Source organism: Myiozetetes cayanensis, unplaced genomic scaffold, assembly GCF_022539395.1.
Source record: "Myiozetetes cayanensis isolate MyiCay16 unplaced genomic scaffold, myiCay2020 scf4, whole genome shotgun sequence".
Classification (NCBI taxonomy): domain Eukaryota; kingdom Metazoa; phylum Chordata; class Aves; order Passeriformes; family Tyrannidae; genus Myiozetetes; species Myiozetetes cayanensis.
The window spans coordinates 38,706,386-38,726,499 of NW_026087631.1; the positions used below are offsets into that span (position 1 = coordinate 38,706,386).

General features: G+C 36.0%; 1 protein-coding gene across 1 annotated transcript in view; it reads left to right on the forward strand.

Annotated features, from left to right (window-relative positions):
* LOC126647476 (guanine nucleotide-binding protein G(q) subunit alpha) overlaps positions 1-19,377 on the forward strand; it is a 128,875-nt gene extending 109,498 nt beyond the window's left edge. Inside the window, exons 6-7 of the mRNA XM_050329775.1 lie at positions 5,219-5,372; positions 8,748-19,377. Of these exons, the coding sequence (XP_050185732.1) occupies positions 5,219-5,372; positions 8,748-8,938 (345 nt within the window). The 3' untranslated portion in view covers positions 8,939-19,377. The remainder of the gene's footprint in view (positions 1-5,218; positions 5,373-8,747) is intronic.
* The last annotated feature ends 737 nt before the right edge of the window (positions 19,378-20,114 follow it).

A 20,114-nucleotide genomic window follows, 5' to 3' on the forward strand; every position in this document is an offset into this window, starting at 1 on the left:
AGACTTTCGGTAATTAAATTGATTAAAAATATTATGGCAATAATGTTACCTATATATTTAAGAAAAGGAAAATAGTGAGCATGCAAAGGAGTGAGCTCCTGGTAACAGAAAATCAGTTTAAGAGAAACCTTGGAGGTTAATAAGCAGTATTGTTGAAGAAATTAATTTTTTAACAAAAATTGTTTTAGCTGTTGTGGCATCCATAAAAGCTGAATGGTTCAAAAAGATTGGATAAACAGAGAGATAAAGGCTGCAGAAGGTTAAGCAGAGATTGATTAGTCAAAAAATAAATTGCTTCTTACTTTTTGCTTAATCCATGAGTCATAGTAAAATGAAATAACAAAACTATCTTAGAACATTTGATCTGTTATGATGAACTGAGAACCTGTATTGCTTCATCTGCTCAGGCAGATAAAATCTACTTGAAAATCTCTAGGCCATCTTTTGATTCCTGCAAAACGTGTATAGAGTACACATCTGACGAAATATCAAAATGTCAGTTCACCATCCTTAACACAATTTGCTTCAGTTTCCCTTTGAAATAATTTTCAGAGGGTTTATATATGCAGTTTCACTGTCACATAATCTGTTGGGAAAAGCATGAAGGGTCTAGAGCCCATGCCCAAGATAAGGTGAGAGACCTAAGCTTGTTTAGTCTAGTGAACAAGACACTAATAGTTGCCAGCAAATATTTGTGGAATTGCAGGGGTGCCATGGAGCTGAACTTTTTGATGTGGACAATATAATTAGATTGTGGCTTGGGAAGTTCAGGCTATATGTGAGGGAACATTTTTCCCCTGGGGGTTAGTTTAGCAGTGGGAAAGGGAAATGAAAGAGTTCCTCAAATCGATCTGTACAGGCTTTCAAGACTTCCCCAGGCAAAGCCATGACTGACATGCTCCCACGTGTCACTAGCCCTACTGAAGTGAACGACTAACCCAGGCAAACATCAGAGATGCCTTCCTGCCAACCAAGCCTTCCAAGATGTGTGATGGTCACTGTCAGATGGTTACATTTAAACCAATTATAGGAGGGTCTGTTACTCATTCATGTTGAATGGTGCTTAAAGTGCAGCAGCATCCCTTCTAATGTGTAAGTACATAATCATGCCCTCTGTGTTCTCTTAGGTTATAAATAGTAACTGCCATCATCTAATTGTAGTGTTTTTACCTCTAGTGGACCTAGCCTTTACTTGGAAACCATTCAGGTAGACAGGCCCTGAATATGTGTTGTATTGTTACATGAAGATTCTGATTTTGGAGCTAAAGTGTAAGTTACTGTTTCTGATTTTATAATGAGTAGTTTCTGGTGACATAAAGGCAACATTCTTCTCCAAATAATGGTGCCCAAATATCTTAGTGCAAAGAATTTAGAAGCTTGGCTCTTGGGAAGAACTACTTACAAGTGAATGTTGATATGAATCTGATTTCTTTTAAATTTCTAATACTACAGTCTTATTACATGCATCCTTTGTGAAGGCATATTTCTTTGTGGAGCATTGCAATGTGGCATACATTCAGAGGAAATAACCAGTGTTAGCCTAGTTCTTTTTTCCGTATTTCTGTTGTAAAGGCAGAACATAGTGTAGTGTGGGCTCTTCCTTGAGAGGGATCACAGAAATTCATAGACCTGTCAAATAGGGATCTTAATGAGAGTGACCTTTTTCTTAACTAATTTAGACAGCTTGTCATCCTTTGCCAACTTTCTAGAAAATGTGTCTTCAGCCTTCCCAGTGTCATATTCCCTGCTGTTCACGTCATTCTGCAGATGGAGTTGCAGTAAGGACCATTTTGTAGTGATGTACACTTTGAAATAATCTCTATACTGAGATAATTACTGTTTGATGGAGCTACCATTTGGTGTGCAAGACACTTTACTGTCTTGTTACAGAAAAATTGTCAAAAAAGTAAATTCTCTAACTTACAATTTCAGTACTAGAAAGCAAGAATTCTTTATTTGGTGCTGGATGCACGGGGAATACTTCCAAGCAGATTGTGCATACCGAGAATAGAAAACCTCCTGTTTATATACCTTTTTTTACATATGTGTTCCTTGGTTTTCCCAGAAGAAAAATACTTATGATAATTATTTCCTCAAAATCATTAACTTATGTCCCCTCCTCTTTGCACATACATTCTTTTGTCTCGGGGATCCCTCTGGTCATCGTAGGCCCAAAAGTTACAGCTGACTGTGCAATGAACTGGTGGTACTTCCCAAATATGGAGCTTAGTTAGCATACCTAAGCTGGTTACTCTCCCATTTCTCTTCTTGGTTAATGTTTAACATGATCCCAAAAAAATAAGCATTGTGCCATTCCATAGGCTAGTGATTTTTAAGAATAAGCATTGTATTTTCCCCACCAACTAAGCAAATAGTTCTTCATCTGGCAACAGCTTTACTTTTCCAGTGTCCTCATCTGTTACAACTTTATAGAGCATGATTCTTATACCCTAAGAAATAATTCTACTTCAGTGTCCTCTGGCAATATAACATAAGTTTTTTTATCATTTCCACAGTCTGACTTGCAGTTAATTTTGTTTAGGAGTGGGTAATTTAATAGCAAGGGTGACAGTCTACTGCTGCTGAGTCTTTGAAGCCTATTCTCAGAATCAGGAGTAGATTCAGATTTAGCCTGGCTCTTCCTGGAAATATAGTTAATTAAGTGGATGACAGTTGGAAGCAATGGCCTCTAGAAGCAAGTAGCCTCTCTATGAAGTGAAACTTTGGCTACACTAAAGAATACAGTGGAGTGAATGAGAGTAGCATCATTAGTAGTTTTTTATTTTACTTTAGTTACCAACATCCTCAACTGTGTATCTTTTCTGAAGTAACTGAGCATTTCCTTCAGTTGTATTAGACTGCACGTCAGCCAGTCCTGTAAATTTCTCAAGGCTGTGATTATGTTCTTGGATGTTGCATTATTTTTTCTACTGCAGCTTCTTTACACTTCCTTCTGAGTAGTATCTTTTTTTAACATAGATAGGTTGTAAATTAATTGAACTGTTTTTGAGATCATGAAAACCTGCTTTTTCTCTGATCTCTTGTTTGAGTGAAACCTTCATTATACATGTCTTGTCAAGGAGAGGTTTAAGTCAGATGCCTCAAATCAATTATGAAAGGACTCGAGAGGCATTTATGAATCAGTAATAGGAAAAAAGTGACTGTGTATTTCAATTCATATTATACAGAATTAATAATTAATATATAGGACGTGCTCATCTTATACTGAAGGCACAGTATTTTTGTCTTGGTTTTGTATGTTTCATGGTATTTTTGTGATATGCAGCAATTACAGAGTTCATTTTTTAGCTGATTGGGTGCCAAAAATTGTTTTAGGTGTGATGTCAATGCGGCTTTAGTCCGCATGCATTTTCTGCTTCATCTTACTTGGCATCCCTTTCAAACAGAAAGTGCAAATGTGCTCTGGGGCTAATAACAGTGTTTGCAAACCACAGTTTTCTTGAGCTTTGCTGGAGGAAGGGTCATAAGTTTATCCAAACAGGTCTATTTATTTTGTCTTTCCAATTCTATGTTGTGTATATATGGGAAAAAAACAGCATTGTGGGTGAAAATATTGCAGTCTGTTTGAAAGGTTTTTGTGGAAACCAGGAACATTTTGTCTAGGTAGGTAATTAGTTTGTGTTTTCCTTGTAGTTTTCTTATTGAGAAATTACCAATAGCTTATAAATCTACTGTGAAAGAACACTTCTAGTTGAGTCACTATGCTGTTTTACCTTCTGAGTGTCACATTAGAAGATAACAAGAATTAAGGAGTTTAGGTAAATATTTATAATCTAACCAGTAGTTTGTAAATTTACTTTGCCTTCTCTTTTTCATCAAGTTACAAAAGTGAAAACTAGGTAGTTCCCATTGCCTTTCTGTAAGGTCTTGTTTAGAGAAGAGGTCTGCATAGAACACTGAGAAGAAAATATAACTTGATTAATAATTAGTCTAAGGACTTATCTGTTCAGCTGTGTTGACATTTGAGTTTTTTTCCTTTCAGAATGAAATCCTGGCACGATTAAAATCAATACGAGTCATGAGATCTGAGTGCGTGAAAGCAAATGTTTTATTCCTCACGTTAGTTTCTTAATATATAAATTCAGTTATTTATTTTCACTCACCACAGCAACATGCAATAAAGTTTAATAAATGACATGAAGATTCTGGGGTAATATATGGGACCAAATCATCAACTTTTTCTACAAATTTGAATTGATTTGCAGTTTGTTTTTTGTTTTATTGTTTTAAGTTTATTTGCACTTTTTAGTTCCTGTTCATGTTTATGGTTGCCTCTGAAATGCAAATTAATGGCAGTAAACATATGGGAAAACTGTCAGAGTTATCTGACAGATTGTTATATGGTTCAGCAACAGCAGAATCTGCAGTATTCATCTTGCCATTCTCTGAAGCCCCATTTGTGGTGAAACAGGCTTTTTCAGGGTGCTGCAGCTTTAAATAATAATGAAATGAGTAAGTTAGTTTTGAACCATGTTTGTTATGACTCTGTATTAACCACATCATGTCAGCTTAAGTTCTTCAGAACTAATCAAGTTGTAACATATTTTACAATGACAGAAGAGCATTACAGATAGAATCAACTTTACTGACATTTCAACTACAATGAAAAGTGGTTTCAGGAGCAGTTAAAGAATTAAAAGCTAATCCAATGATGTTAGAAACAAATTTAGCAAATTACAATTCTTTAAAATTTATGTCATAACCTTTTGGTGTTGACAGAATGTTCTCAGGTTCCAGATTTACTTGCAGTTATTTTAAGACTGATCTCTAAGAACTACTCAACTCTACACTCAAAATATTCAAAGGCATGTAAAACAAATAATGTATTAGACCTTGAGTTGGTTATTATGTCTTGTGGTGCTGTACTTGTCCATACCATTAATCACTTAACATTTCAATAACCACCAGTGCATACTCAGGCTTTACAAATGTACTCGTTACAACTTTTGTATTCATGACTAACGTTTTAAAGAAAACTTATGCTTCAGCAGTTGAATTTGCAGAAGGAAAATGTTTGCATATTTAATTAACTGCTTGATTATTACTTCATTTAAATTACTTGAACCTTCTATATATCAACAGGAAAATGCAAAAAATGAAATGGATCCTTTTACCAAATAAAGTGAGAATGCATGAAGTTACTAAAGAAAATAAATTCATGACCACCAAAATTCTGTTTTTTTTTTTTTAATTCCAGAATCGAATGGAAGAAAGCAAAGCCCTCTTTAGGACAATTATCACCTATCCGTGGTTCCAGAATTCTTCAGTTATTCTGTTCTTAAATAAAAAAGATCTATTAGAGGAGAAAATTATGTACTCCCATCTAGTTGATTATTTTCCAGAGTATGATGGTAAGTATAATGACATCAGAGTTCATTCTCTGTTTACACTGCAGCAATGGCAGATTGTAGTAGCCATGTCCAAATGCTCAATAGATAGATCCTTTGATATATTTTGCTCCTTCAAGAAAGAAAGAAAAAAAGTAAAATGTGATGGAACTGTTGTTGATTTTTAGACTGCTAGGTTTTCAGTTTATTCTGTAATTAGTTGTGGGTAGCATGGCAGAACCTTTAGTGGGAAATTGTAGTGAACCACATTCTGTCCTTTTTCATAAGTTGGGGGGAGGGTTTAAATTGAAGTGTAAACATAAAAAATAAATAAAATTTATTCCTCACTTGTACATGTAGTCATCCATACTTTTGGTGTTTTGAGGTTTGTTTTTATATAAGGTTGATTACTTAAGAGGAAGTGTCATAGCTCTCTGTAACACTCAGAGAAACAAGTGCCACCTCTTACACCCTTTTAGTTTATTTTAATTTTACATTAATTATTTTAGCTTAATGTGCTTGTCCATAAAAAGAGTTTTATATTGTGTAAGTGTTTTTACTAAAGCTGTGCTTTCAGAAAGTTCTTCTGAGAGAAAGACTAAACATTTTGAGGTAACTGAGTGAAAGAGGCCTTGATAACAAAGAAAAATTGAACTCATGTAATATAAGAGGTCTAAAGAATTAAATGTTCCTATTTTTCAAAAAGAAAATTGATTTCATCCAATCAGGAAGGGAATAGCTGATTGGGAAGCTGAGAAAGATTGAAATTCTCATGTACAAATATGGAAAGTAATAAAAGGAAAAAAAGTACATTTTGTTTTCTGTTAAAGGGGAAGGGAACAATCAACAGCCTTCAGGAGCAGACCATATTATTTGTGAGTCAATGAAAATTTAGTTTCATAGTACTGTAGAAGAGAACTAGCAGTTGAATAGAAATATGCTTGTGCTTTCAAATTTATTTTGTGTGACAAGTTCCCTAGATGGCTTCCTGAACATGAGAAGACCCTACAGTCTGCTCAGCAGTTATCATCACTCACATGTTGACACAACCTGTGTAAAATGCTTGTCCTGAAAAAAACCCCAACCGGAACTCTATGACTCAGCTCATAGAAAGTCTGTTTCCCCTGTCCTTTGCCATTAGTGAGGGGGAAAAAAAGATTATGGACTGGTACAGGGTTGTTGGAGTCAAGACCTGGAAGTCTTCAAGAGTCCTTGTCTCTTAATTCTGCAGATCTTTCAGGACTTAACTCCATAGACAAGGTTATGGTTTGATTTGATTGCTTCCAGTGACAGAGTGGGGTCTGTGGCTTGCAGAGGTCACCATGTGGTCCCATCTTCTGTCCAAGCACGCTGAGAATGTGGGAAGTGGGAAGATCTAAGGAAGGTATCAGAATTAGGTATTTTTCAGCTGGATCACTTCTCTCATCTGTTTTTCTGCACAAGGGAGAGAAGGTAGCATAGGAATGAGAACTGCTGGCCAGGTTGCCAAATTGGATAGATTAAATCAAGCTAATCAGTTCTGCACAGTGCATTCTAGGACCATTGGAAGGAGGACTGAGGCATGCTTATGGGCCTGTGGATCGCATGAAGACATACTTGTATGGATAGTAGTAGAAAATTGATTCAAAGACTGGAATGAAGACCTGGGAGAGGAAGAGAGGAGAGGTTATAGTTGGGAGAAAAAGAAGAGAAAAATACTGGTGTAGTACTTCTTACGTAGATCTTGAATGTATCATATAGAGACAGCCTTCAAAAACTGCTGATTAGAGCAGTGGACAAGAAACCTACTAATTCATGTGGTAATTCTTTTCCAAGTCTCCGTCTTATTTAGGTCACAGCCACTTTGCAGACTGAATTTAACACTAACTCATTCTACTTCTTTTTCTAAAACCCTGAGGTCATAAACATACTTTCTAACCTCATTTTTCCATATTTGAACATCAGTCAAATAAAAGTTTACATAATGATAGTAGAGGTATGATTAAATAAGCAAATTTGGGTATAAGCTTTGAATAATCCAATGGATTTTGAGAAACCACTGTGTCTAGCTACCATGAAACTGTTTAGTAAAATTCTAGGAAACTGTTTAAAAAATTAGGTGGTTTATTTTGAAGAAATCATTGTCTTTGAAAGTCGAAAAGTTTTCTTCACAAATACTGCAAATTCATTTGTGCTATTGTGAGACTTAATATTGCTACTTTTTATAGTGTGGGCATCCAAGCCAAAGGCTAGAGAGTGTTGTGTTTTTGAAGCTGTGGAAGTGTTGATGTCATCTGTGTTTGTATGTGCATATATGTACATCTGTTGATGGTGCATAGCAATTCTAAGCTTGAAGTATTAAAAATAAGGTCTATTATCCACTTGTTGAAAAGTATGCGGACATGTGCTGACCTGCAAAGTGTAGATTTTGTAATTACTGAAGGACAGAGCTACCCGTAACAGCTGGCTGCTGGTATTTATATTGCCATGTAGCAACAGGACTAATGAAGAGAATAGTAGGAGGAGGCAAGAGCATAGAAAATGTGTGTTCCCTAGAAACTCACATTCTGAAAACAGGAGGGCAAGAGCTCCAGTAGCTTCTGGAGGCAACAGTGAAATAATGGAACAGAATTCAGTAGCATGTGGCTTGTGTTCTTGCCACTGCACTGCTGTTTTGGCTCTGAACATGAATGAATCCTCACTGCTCTAGGCTGAAAGGCATTACTTTACCTTCTGTGTTCTTTTAAGCTGAAACTGTAGGTTGGTTACATCAACTCTCTGTCCTTCTGAGAGTTAAAACATTAATTTAGATCTGATAGGATCATTAACATACACAATTTAGATAACAAGTGATCAGTTAGAACATGAGCCTTTCGCAATCAACAGCTTCAACTGGAGAGCGCGTGTATTTTATTATCCCTTAAAGTAAAATAAGTTGTATTGGTAACAGTGTCAGACCAGTCCAGCATTGACTTCACTGTGCTTCCTATTAAAATCCACATAAAACCAGTGAATCTTGCAGGGCTAAAATAACTGAAGTCTAATTTAAATATAGCAGGTTTAGAACATTCACCAATTCTATTAGTATTTTTAAAGATTTAACACTATATCTAATTTTTTTGTTTTCATTCTGTTTATTTATAAATCACTTACTTTAAATAGCTGATTTCTCTTAGTGAAGAATGAGGATAGTTAGCAGGAAAAGATCAGCTCTGAGTTGTTGAACTTCTGAAATTTCCTTTTTTTATTTTTATTAGTTCCTACCACAAAGAAAGTAGCCAGTATATGATATTATTGATTAGTAAAAGATTCCTCATCCTCTCTTACATGAAGACCACAGACTGAGCTTTTCTTGTTTTCTTTTAAAGAACTTAAAGTGGGAAATTGACTTTTAAGAAAATGGAATTTCTTTTCTTACAGGACCACAGCGGGATGCACAGGCGGCACGAGAGTTCATCCTGAAGATGTTTGTAGACCTGAATCCAGACAGTGACAAAATTATCTACTCGCACTTCACATGTGCTACAGACACAGAGAACATCCGCTTCGTCTTCGCTGCTGTCAAGGACACAATCCTACAGTTAAACCTGAAGGAGTACAACCTGGTCTAACTGTGCCTGGGGGGTCCTGCAAAACCAACTTTCCGTGATTGAAGATACACAAGAGGGACTGTATTATAATCTGTGAAAACAATTTGCATAATACTAATTTATTGCCGGCCTGGACTCTGTGAATGTCCACAGAGTTTGTAGTTAATATTATGATTTTATTTAAACTATATGGAGGAAAAACAAAAGATGCTGAAGTACATTCACAGCACATTTCCTCATTTTTTAGGCAAAATCTTGTGACTCAATGTGTTTCAAATTCTCAGTCATACATTTACAAAGGATAGCAGTTTTTTGCTATTGAAGCAAAATCAAGCTGGTTTCCTCTTTCCCTGACCCTTTCTCTTTTCCTTCCCCCCTTATCTTTTACAAGGTACAATGGCCTTTTTTTCCCCAGTTGCATTCTGGGTGAAATATTTTCTGTTGAGTGATTTGGTCAGGAAAATACTATGATCACAATTTAAGTCATCGGTCATTGTAATTTTACAGTATGTACTTTCTCTAAAGGATCAAAAAGTATTGATACTGTGATTTTTAAATTCTTTACATGGGTGTCTTCATTCTGTCTTCACTTTGAGACTAGAAGATTTGGATTGAAAAATAGAATTACAGTTGTCTAAGGGTATTAAATTTATCTGTAATTTTACAGTTCAGAAAGGTGCACAGAAAACAATAATGAAATAATTAAGACACAGTTTGGGATGTACATGGAAAGTTAGAATCTCTTTTTAGTTGCCATGTGCCATTATTTTCTCTCTTCTTTTATTTACAGATGCCAAATAGAAAAGTCAGACACTACATTTTCCCCAGTGGCTGCAGCCTGAAACAGTGTTGTTTTTCTCAGTTTTGTTGGGTGTTTTTTCTTAAGGTAGAGCTTTTTTAGGTGTTCTTTTTCCACAGTAGAAAAATTATTTTTATTGTACAAAATTCATGTTGCCAAATCTGGCTTTTTGTAAAACCAGTGCTCTTGAAACGTAAGATACTGATTGAAATGCCAAACAGAGGGGCTGGGAACTGACCTGATTGAGTCAACTGCCAAATGATTAACATACACAGTTTTAGCTCATGTGTTCCCTTTTTTTTAGAAGGTGTTCCATTTTCTAATGCCAAAACCAACAATGTAAGTGAATATGCTATGAGGTGTACTATGCATGTGCTTGTGGTCTACTAATTTAAAAACAGTTTAGATCTCTCCCTTTGTCATTTAAGACATGATGATGTTTTCTGTAATAATTCCAAGGCACCTTTAGTTGTGTAACGTAAAAGTATTAATGAGAGATCATATTCAGGAACCTTTCTTGATAAGGTTGCTTGTTAACTAATTCACAGGCATTTGATAGGCTTTCATGCAAAATAGCCTCTCTCAATGTTCTTTAGAAATTTATAAATGTAAATGAAGCAGTGAGAAAATAATTCTTTAAATTTAAACGTGCAATTTTTTAAACAACGAAAATGCAGCACACGTAGATGAGCCTTTATTCTGCAAGTTGAAAGGTGTTTTTTGACCAGGTACATGATTGCTAGCAAGCTATAGAAAACGCAGAGTTCAGACTTGTAATTGGATTTATTATCTGCAATGCCAAGTAGCACTACAGTGCACTTAACACACAGATTGCAGCCACACAGCAGCAGATGGGAGGTGGAAAAAAAGAATGGCTTATTAGTTGATTACCAAAGTTAACAATAAATACTAATGAGATGTTTTTCATCCTTAACCCTCCCAATTCCAGAACAACAATAATAAGAACAGTTGCTATTTTTTGCTCCCTCTTAAAACACCTTGTAATTTAAAACTGGTTGTAGGTATAGTGCAATTATGAATGCTATAATCATTGTACATACATATATATATATATATGGCAGCATCCATATTGGCTTTGTAATCATTAATTTTTGGCAAATTGAATGTGCTGTATTGATATGTATCTATGTAATTGTATTGTATGTCTTATAGCTAATTCACATTTTAAATAATGTTATTTTATTTACTTTTTTAAGAGAGAAGAATGTAAATTTTGTCAGTTTATTTCTGACTAGGGATTTGTTGTTTTTATTTACAAAACAAAATACTATAGTACAGAACGGTACTAGCATCGTGCTGTATAAAATCATTTCCACATTCCTGAGTAGGAGTAAATTGAAAACACCCACACAGTGGTCATTCACATTCAAAACAATGCTTAAATCTTGTCAGGGCTTTATACAGCAGTAGAAAACAATCTTATTAGAGAACTTAGGCCATTATATCTCTAATTGGAACATAAGCTTTAAATATAAATTAAATTTTTATTTGTCAGATTCTCATTGGGTTACTTTTACTTTTCTGATAGGATATATTGGAAAAGTAAATTCAGAGGTATTTCAAACCATTGTATATAAGTACTAGTGCGTATGCTGTTGCCCTAAAAATACCATGATAAAATACAAAACATTAGATCAATTAATCAGTCTTTTAGAAACTGCAGAAACCTTATGAATAATAACAACAACAACCAAAAAGTCACTATTATTAACAGTTTTAAGGAGTTAAAGTGTTTTATTGAAAAAGTGACACTGACATTCTGAATAGGGGATCAGAGCAGTGATTCTTTCTTACATACAGCTTAACAAAATTGGTCGTGGTCTTGCTATAAATGCAACAGAGCTTCTGTTTTCACAGTTCCACTGTTGATAATATCCTGTCTTTCAACCTGGGAATACATTACCCACACTGGATTCACTGCTATAAATGGAACTGTAGCCAAAAAAAAAGGTTAAAAAAAAAAAAAAAAAAAGGAAAAAAAAAAGGTTAAAAAAAAAAAGGTAAAAAACCCAAACAAACAAAAAGCTACACCAGACTGTGGTGTCTAACAAAGGTTTGGGCATTTTTAATTTTTTTTTTCTTATGGGATATTGGGTGGGGGAACAGGAAATGTGGTTCAGAGTTTTGTATAAAAACAAAACAAAAGTTTACTCATGCTTTATAGTTATATTGTGATTGCAAAAGTTTTCAAGAGTGTGTGCCACTGGGCTATTTTCTGGTATTTTTTAGGTGAGTTGAACCTGTGGCAATGTTTAGATCATTTGAGCATGTTCTGGAAAAAAAGATACTCAGCATGCCAAGGCAAGCTTTACATGAATCACCTAACACAGCATTGCAGTGTGACAGTTTACAAAAACATTTCCTTTTTAAATGACACAGCTGTTCCCACTTGTAGTATATTTCATTGTGGTAGTGGTGGTAGTGGTGCTGTTATTTTAATTGGTGGTTTCTACTATGCCTTATAGTGCTTAAGTCCAGAAGTTCGTGCCTCTAACATGAAGCTGAAGGCAAAAACATCCAGACAGAAACCCTTTTAACTTTGCCAAAATGATGTGTTTTCTTTGAATGTTATAAATGGGGGAGGAGGGAAGGAAAACATCTTGGGAACCTGTGTATTCTAGATGTTCACTAGCACAAGAAAGCTGTAATACATGTTTTACAGAAACCTTGAACTTGCCTTTTTCACTAATTAACTGGCACTGTCCTTACAGATGTAGGATGATGCAGCTATAAGGGCAGTTTACTTTTTATAATTCAGTCTCTTTTGATTGTCAAGGTGTATGGACTGTAATTTTTAATCATACTGCCACATGATTGTGAATCACTTTTTAAAGTTTGAAAGTAGAGAAGAGACTTTTAATGCTGGATAACAGTCAGAATTGACTGCATGATCTGCAAAAACTCTATATGGGGGAAAAGGGCTGCATATAAAGATATTACTAGACTCCCAGCCTTGGGTTGTAAGGTGCAGAGGACTTCCAGATTATTCAACTTCATGACCCTTTCCTTGTTAAACATTCTTCATAAAAAAATAAAATATTAGGAGAAAACAAGGACATGTTAACCCACATAAAAAAAAAAAATAAAATTTAGACAATAATTTATTATTATGTGCTGCTATTTTTGGAGCTCTGTGCATGGTTTTCCTGCAGACTATTACATTAGTGAACTAATGAAATGTTCACAGCATATTAACAAGGCCTACACATGACCTACCTCCAGTAAGATCAGTAAAGTAAATATGTTTTGGAGAGACCGACATAAGTTAGGAAATTTAAATGTCCTGATATAGGGGATTAACCATGGTATTTCAGAAATGGACGTTTTGCAAAGACAGTCCCTCTTTTGATATAAACCATAAATTCTAAAATTTAAATAGGCTTTAAACAACTGAAGTCATCTGACCCTGTCCAGTTTGTTAGTTTAGTAGAGATCTTGCAAAACAATACATTTAGTTTGAGAAGTGGAGCTGCTGATACCTCCTCTGTTTTGACTTTTGATTACCCATCACATTTCGAGTTCTGTCAATCAACCAAGAAACTTTCCTATGTAGAGAATACATTGAGGTCAAGATTTAGTTAGTTAAAGGGATTTTACTGTAAATTTCACTTGAGCTTTTTCAGAGTAACCATGCTGCAGGAAAAAAAGAGATTTTGAAAATATTGTCAGTATATAAAGTCAGCCAGATGAAGCTTAATGTAAATCTGTTGATTTGGGGAGGGGTTCTCTCAAAATACAGTTTAAGTCTGTTGCTGGATTCCTCATTCACCATGCTACAGGAAATCCTTATTTGACCAGTTTTATTTTTTTTTTAGGGAAGAGTGTCAGATGCATTTTAAAACTTAAGAGTATTTAAAAATAAATATCATGTTTGCTGTTCTTAAAGTGTCATTTAAGTGCATGTATTGTGTGTTGCTTGAGGGACAGAAATAGGTTTTTTTTAAAAAAACTAATATTGTACTGTTACTGCCCCTCAGAAATGTTGCTGGTTAAAAATACAGTATTTTTGGCCATACCTTCGTACTATAGTATCTTCATTCCTGAAATTTAGTTTTTCTGAAATACTGTTTGGGCTTATTGTTCTCCCAAAGTGCTTCTTGTTATGGTAAATGGTGGATAGATGTCTTACTCCACAATTAATTTTTAATTATGAGTGCTCCATCATCATTGTCTAAATATTGAAATTTCCAGAATATCTTTATTACAGCCAGAGTTTCAAAACATTTGAGGTTTGTTACAGTGGAGACGGTAATTTAACACTATTATTAAAGGTTTTGAGTTTTTTTGGCTTGTGTACAATGGAAACTCAGGAGCAGGGGAAGAAAGAAACCTCATACCTTACTACTAGAAAATTCAGACTGTGTAGACAGGTGAATATCTTAAGGATTTTGGATGATGGCAGTAGTACTGCCAGGGCAGGGTATTCCTTAGATCATTTTTTTAGCCTATGTCATGTCAGGAATAACAGAAAGATGCCTATGTACTGCCTTTCAGGAGTTTGCCTCATACTTGGTCTACGATCAGTGGATCTCCAGTCTTCATTACTGAAGAAATAGAATTTCAAGCCAGTTGCAGAAATTTATTTTCTATTACATGATCACAACGGTTTAAGTAAGATTCCAGGAGTGCCAAAAGTTTACCTAAGCAAGGACTTGAGTGAATGGTTCCTCATTTTAATTTCCAGTTGCAGAATGTAAAGGAGAGGGGTCAGAAGGGATGGATTTGTTTTATCTTTATGTCTCAGTGAAGATAATGTCAACAAAATACAGTGTCAGTGGTGACTTGGATATGTGAAATAGATGTAGAAACTATTTGTGTGATAAATTGTGTGTAGTTGTGATTAAAACCTTACATCAGATACTACAGTCATTTCATCAGATTGCTGAGCACTTTGTAGGATACTGTTCCAAACACTTAGGAGTTCAAGAGTATTTGTAGACTACCACAAAATACACAGTTGCCAGCTCCTCAGTAGCACACCTGGTATCAGTATCTGACATCAAGGCACCTGTCCCACTCTCATTGCTACAAAAAAAGAGCTACCTTCCGAGACCACCTCTGTTCCCAGTTTTCAGCTGCTGGGAATTTTTTCTTTCCCTCATGTCAGCCTTGCTGCTTTACCAATGAGCTGGATGAAAAAGAAAAACCAAACCCTCATTTTTGCTCTTCTTGTTTGGCTGTTTTACTAGTCTCATTTTCAGGGTAGTCAGCTGATTTGGCTGACCAGTATTTCCAACAAGTGCTAAGCTGACTAAGTAGAAGAGGTAGAATTGTGTGGTCAAAAGGCTTATAAATTAAGAAGAAAAGGAGAAACACTCTTCTCCCTTTTAAACCTAGTCCTGTAGTATCTAAACCCTTCATTTTATGCTTTCAGGGAGGGTGTTGGTGGGGAAGGCTGTTAGCTATTCTGGCTCAGCAGGGTTGCACTTTTCACTTTGAGAGGTCTTGACTGCATTTTTATCTGAGAAAAAAATTACAGAACAAGGAAAACACTTTGCTGCTCCCCTTTAAAGTTTCACACAAGTTTCTGTATACATGGACTAAATTCAACTAGTCCCACCAACGCCAACAAGTCACCCTTAGTGTTAAGGATGGATAAATATAAGAATTGGGCCTTCCTTTGTCTCATGGGGAGAAAAAAAAAATGAAGAAAAAACAGTTTATTTCCAGTAAGATCTTAAAAAAAGAAAGTTTTCTATCTTACTTAAAATGCTGTGCTGCTGGGCATGACATTGAGGGTTTGCTGTGACCTTGTCCAGTGCACTCCTTCCTTCACTATTCACACTCGTCTATCACACTGATTAATTGCTTCCTGCCATCGAAAGGAAATACTTTTGCAGTATTGCTTTATGTACACTCTGGAATACTTTCTGATCCTTGTGAATTAAATGTAAATTGGTTTGATAGAATTCAACAAATGATGATGTGTAATACAGCTGAAGAGGAACACAGTTTTTGCTTAATCTCGTTTTGTGTTCCTCCTGCCATTTTGTTTTGATTATATTTCTGTATCTTTCTTTTATCCTGTTTGCCATAAGGAGAAGGTTGCTTGATGTGCCAGTTTCAATTCTAGTAGTCATTACAGAATTGATTATACCAGCTGCATTAAAGACAAGTTATGAATAAAAACAGCTTCAGAAGGTTCCTTATAATATGGGGCAGATCCAGTTAGCCTTTTGACAAGCATTTCAGAAAACAAAACTGTAACACTGTAGTTGGAATATAGTAAGCTGAAGGATGTAGTAGGCAAACGTGAGCCAAATTAAGCCATTTTGGTTTGTCATTTCGCATTGTCAATAGAGAACTGTTTGCCAGGATGTTATTGAAAATTTGCTTTTTTTTCCTACAGTCCTGTATGAGGTGGTTGATGCAACAATTAGGCTGGGACTCAACTGAAGAGATGCTTTAATTCGACTATAAGTTCAAATGTATTCTTGCAGAGATTATTGCATAAGATTACTTTATATGATGCTAAAAACAACAAGAAAAGATTACTTGCATGCAGTAAATATTTAAGATATTGCACTTTTATACATTTATTATAAAGAGGAATCACTCCCTAGAAATAAAATTCCATTTATCTCACAATGAAGTATCTGGAGTCTCTTAACAACTGGCAGTTATTGTGCACTCAAGTATGAATATTTTATACTAGAGGTTAGTTCATTTGTTACCATATGCTGCAAAATACTTGGTTTATTATAAATGCTGATTTTGGAAAGGCAGAGTAATATTTTTATGACTATCTTGGTGTCTACTTTTCTCAACATGTCTTAGGGGAACCCGATTTATTTTAGTTGGAAAAACTGATATAATATCCATTGTCAGGGTTTTTCTTCAAATGCTTTAGAACTTCACTCTTTTATCTCAGAGTTAAGGAACCTGATTGTAATTGAGGCAGAAGATATAGATATAAATATAGTCAAATTTGATACCTCCCTTGCCTAACAATCTTTTAACACATTAATCAATAATATGATTATAATTTAGTTGATGGAGCTTAAATTGCAACAGGCTGTGATAGTCCTAAGAAGAAATCAGTTTTCCTTTACAAGATTTTGGAAGTGTACAAATAATGTTACGAATAGTATCTGTAAAAACAGCGTAATGGATTTCTGGTATTATTTAATATGATCTAGAATCTGTCTGAATCTCACAATTGTAAGAAATTTTAGAAATGGTGCTACAAGTAGAAGACTTCTGTGGTTATGGATTAAACAATTCTCTTTTGATGTATATTCACATTCATACACGCTGATTTCATTTCTGCTAATATGAAACAAAAGCAACTCTACTGTAGGTAGCAAAATGTAATCCTCAGTTTAAAACCAGAAAAGCAAAGCATTATACAGCTAGAAGGTAAATATAGGGCTCATCCTAAATGATGGTTTAGAGTGTAAATGAACACAACAAATTCCCTAAGCAGAGAAAAGTTTACGTAGACTGAGAAACCATTGGTGAGTTGTTGGGTGTCTGTTTACTTGTTCAAGGTTAATAGGAAAACAAAAACAAACCTGGGTTTGAGATACTTTGTTAGCATAACTCTGAGACTTCTTTAAACATTTTGCATTACAAAGTTATGGTTAAAAGTTAGGTTAAAAGTTCCTTCTCCCCTACTCTGATGTTCAGGAGTTGAATAATACATATTATTGCAGAGGGCTCAAAATGGACACCTCCAAATTGAAACAGAGGGAACTAGTGTAATGCTGCTGCAAGGCATGGAAGGCAAACCTTACATACCCAGTCATGCAAGTGAAACTAATTTTGCTAGTTTACCTGTAAAATATGCGTAATTTAGTTATTTGGGTTTTTCTTCTAAGTAGAAAACTATATTGTGGCTTCAGTGTCTTAGCGATAGTCTTTCTAGAAAGTTCTTCACTCTTCAGTTGTTCTAATGGAAATAGCAAAGAATAGTTGTGTTACCCTAGACTACAAAATCAGAAAATTAAATCCTTCCCCCAAATCTCCATCACTAAATGTCCTGATTTACTCTCTTAGAGAGCCACAAGCGTGACCTTTATTTAGTCTTCTGTTGCACAGCAAGCAAAAAGGTCTTTGCCACCAGAAATTAATGCAAAGGGAGACAAGTTTAGCTGCTACAGACTTCATTTTCCATAATCTATTCATGCTGGTTTAGTCTTTGCTTTCACTAATTCTGTGGCCAGTACATTTTAGGAAAAGGAAAATAGATGGAGAAGGAAAATTTCCTGCATTTACTTTTGAGTAACAATTTACTCCACTGACATCTCTGAAAAAGAAATCTACTGCTCAGAAGAGGCTTCTTTTGAAACTGATCATCTGAAATTTCCAAACACAACTTGCTAGTTGGAAGTTCCGTAAGTGACAGAAGTTCAAGCATTAGTTTAAAGTGTTGGTTTCCGTCACTGGCAGCAGTCTATCTTGAGCAGATTGACTCAGGCCAATATGGCATTATTTAAAATGGTTATGGGTACATGGAAATTCCTTTGTGGTGCACATCTGTCGCTGTGGAATGCTGTGAACCAAGGGTCCTAAATAGTGGAAATTCTAACAGAAAGTCTTGGTGTCTGATGTTTCTGCAATCAAAGCAAGAGCAAGAGCTTCTTTTTGCTTTAGTGCAAAATAATTTCTCTGCTACAGAACTACCTTTCTTACTTTCTGGTTTTTTTACTTCTCCCACTCATTTTTATTGGAAAAAACCCCAAAGAACACCCTCCCAAAGGAACCAGGAATACTAATGACACTGTACACTCACATTCCAGACAATAGTTTTTAGTCATAACTGTTAGAACCTACAAGTGCCCAGTAGGTTTATGAATATGACCATTGGCTGTTGACTTTGGGCCTTTAATTATGTCAAGCTTGTAATGTCAAGGGGGATTTGATATTTAGATCCTACTTGTTCTTTAGGAAGATACCTTCCTAAAACACCTTTTACACTCTAAAAGTCGTTTCAAAATTTAATATTTCTCAAGTGGTGAGAAAAGAAATACGTGATGATAGAGTGGCCATTAACCATGTACTGAGGTCTACAGTAAGAACAAGCAGGACACTGGACTGTGAAATACACACTGAAGTTACTGTTGCTGGAGGAGGGGACTTTGTAGAAAACTACTGGACTTATGCTTAGGCCAAAAGTACACTGGGAAAGTAGCAATGGGGAATACATCACACAACTTATTAAAATTCCTTTGACAATAAAAATGGTGATGTCTGAGGCATTTTGCCAAGACTTCAAGGTTGTCATTAACGAGAACACAAGTTGAGAATATATTCTGTGCATATGCTACCTAGCTATAAATTCAGGAGCTGTGGCACTTAGAAAATGATATATATAGATGGTGACATAAAGAATTTAACACAAAGCCAGTGCCAGGCCACACAATTTTAAGTCTTTCATCAGAGACATGTGCAAACACTTTTAAGTATATTTTTCTATATGTACATGCACATTTCTATTGTCATAGCAGGCATATCAGGCATTTTGTGATATCTGAGGGTGCCATAGTCTTACAGATAACACCTATTTAAAGAATTTTCAGAAAGATATTGTAAAACAATTGTAATTTCATAGATGTTAATGAAAACTACAAGTTGTATTTTGATTTTTTGTGTGTGTGTGTGTGTTCAATTTCAATTAAACAAGTTTATTTTAAAGGTGTTTTCTACAAGAGCCTGACTTTTTTATATCTTATGCCTAAGTACAGCTATAGCTTTCTACTCTCAGAAGGGTATTAGGTTTCACAGGCTACAAGGATTATAAGAAAATCATAAATCCTCTGGTTGAGAGACCAGAAGCAACTTGTGAATGCCCTCTCCCGTGGGAATGGGAGGCAAGAGAAAGTGGGCCCAAAGCCTCTCGGCTCAGGCTCCTGACAGGCTGATGAGGAAAGCCATTGTGCTGGTGGGGGCGAGGTGTTGGCCAGAGACACGGGCAGGTGGGGGAGGTCCTTGGGTGACAGTGGGGATCAAAACTGGGCTTTTCGGTCCAGTGCAACCTCCCACACTCCACAGGACCTGACTCTGCCTTACACAGGCTCTGCTCTGCTGCCACACACTCGCCAGCCCACCCTCGCTGCCACCAGTCTCGCCTCTCACACAGGCCCAGCCCCGCCAGCCCCACCTGCCTCAGCTGCAGCCATGCGGGACCTCCACAGCCCCTTGCCTGCCTCCGCCCTTCTCTGCCCGCTCCTGCCCCTCCGGCAAACTTTTGCCCCTCCTGCTGCTGCCAGGTACCTGCTCTGGGTCTCACAGTGTCCTCAACATTTCACACTCAGGCTCGTGTCTGGGTAGGAGAGAGGCTTAGATATGAGTGAGAGCGTGGCAAGAGTAAGTCTCTCCTCGTGGGCATTGGGTGGCCCATTCCAGTTGGGGAAACCCAAATGCATTGCTACTCTT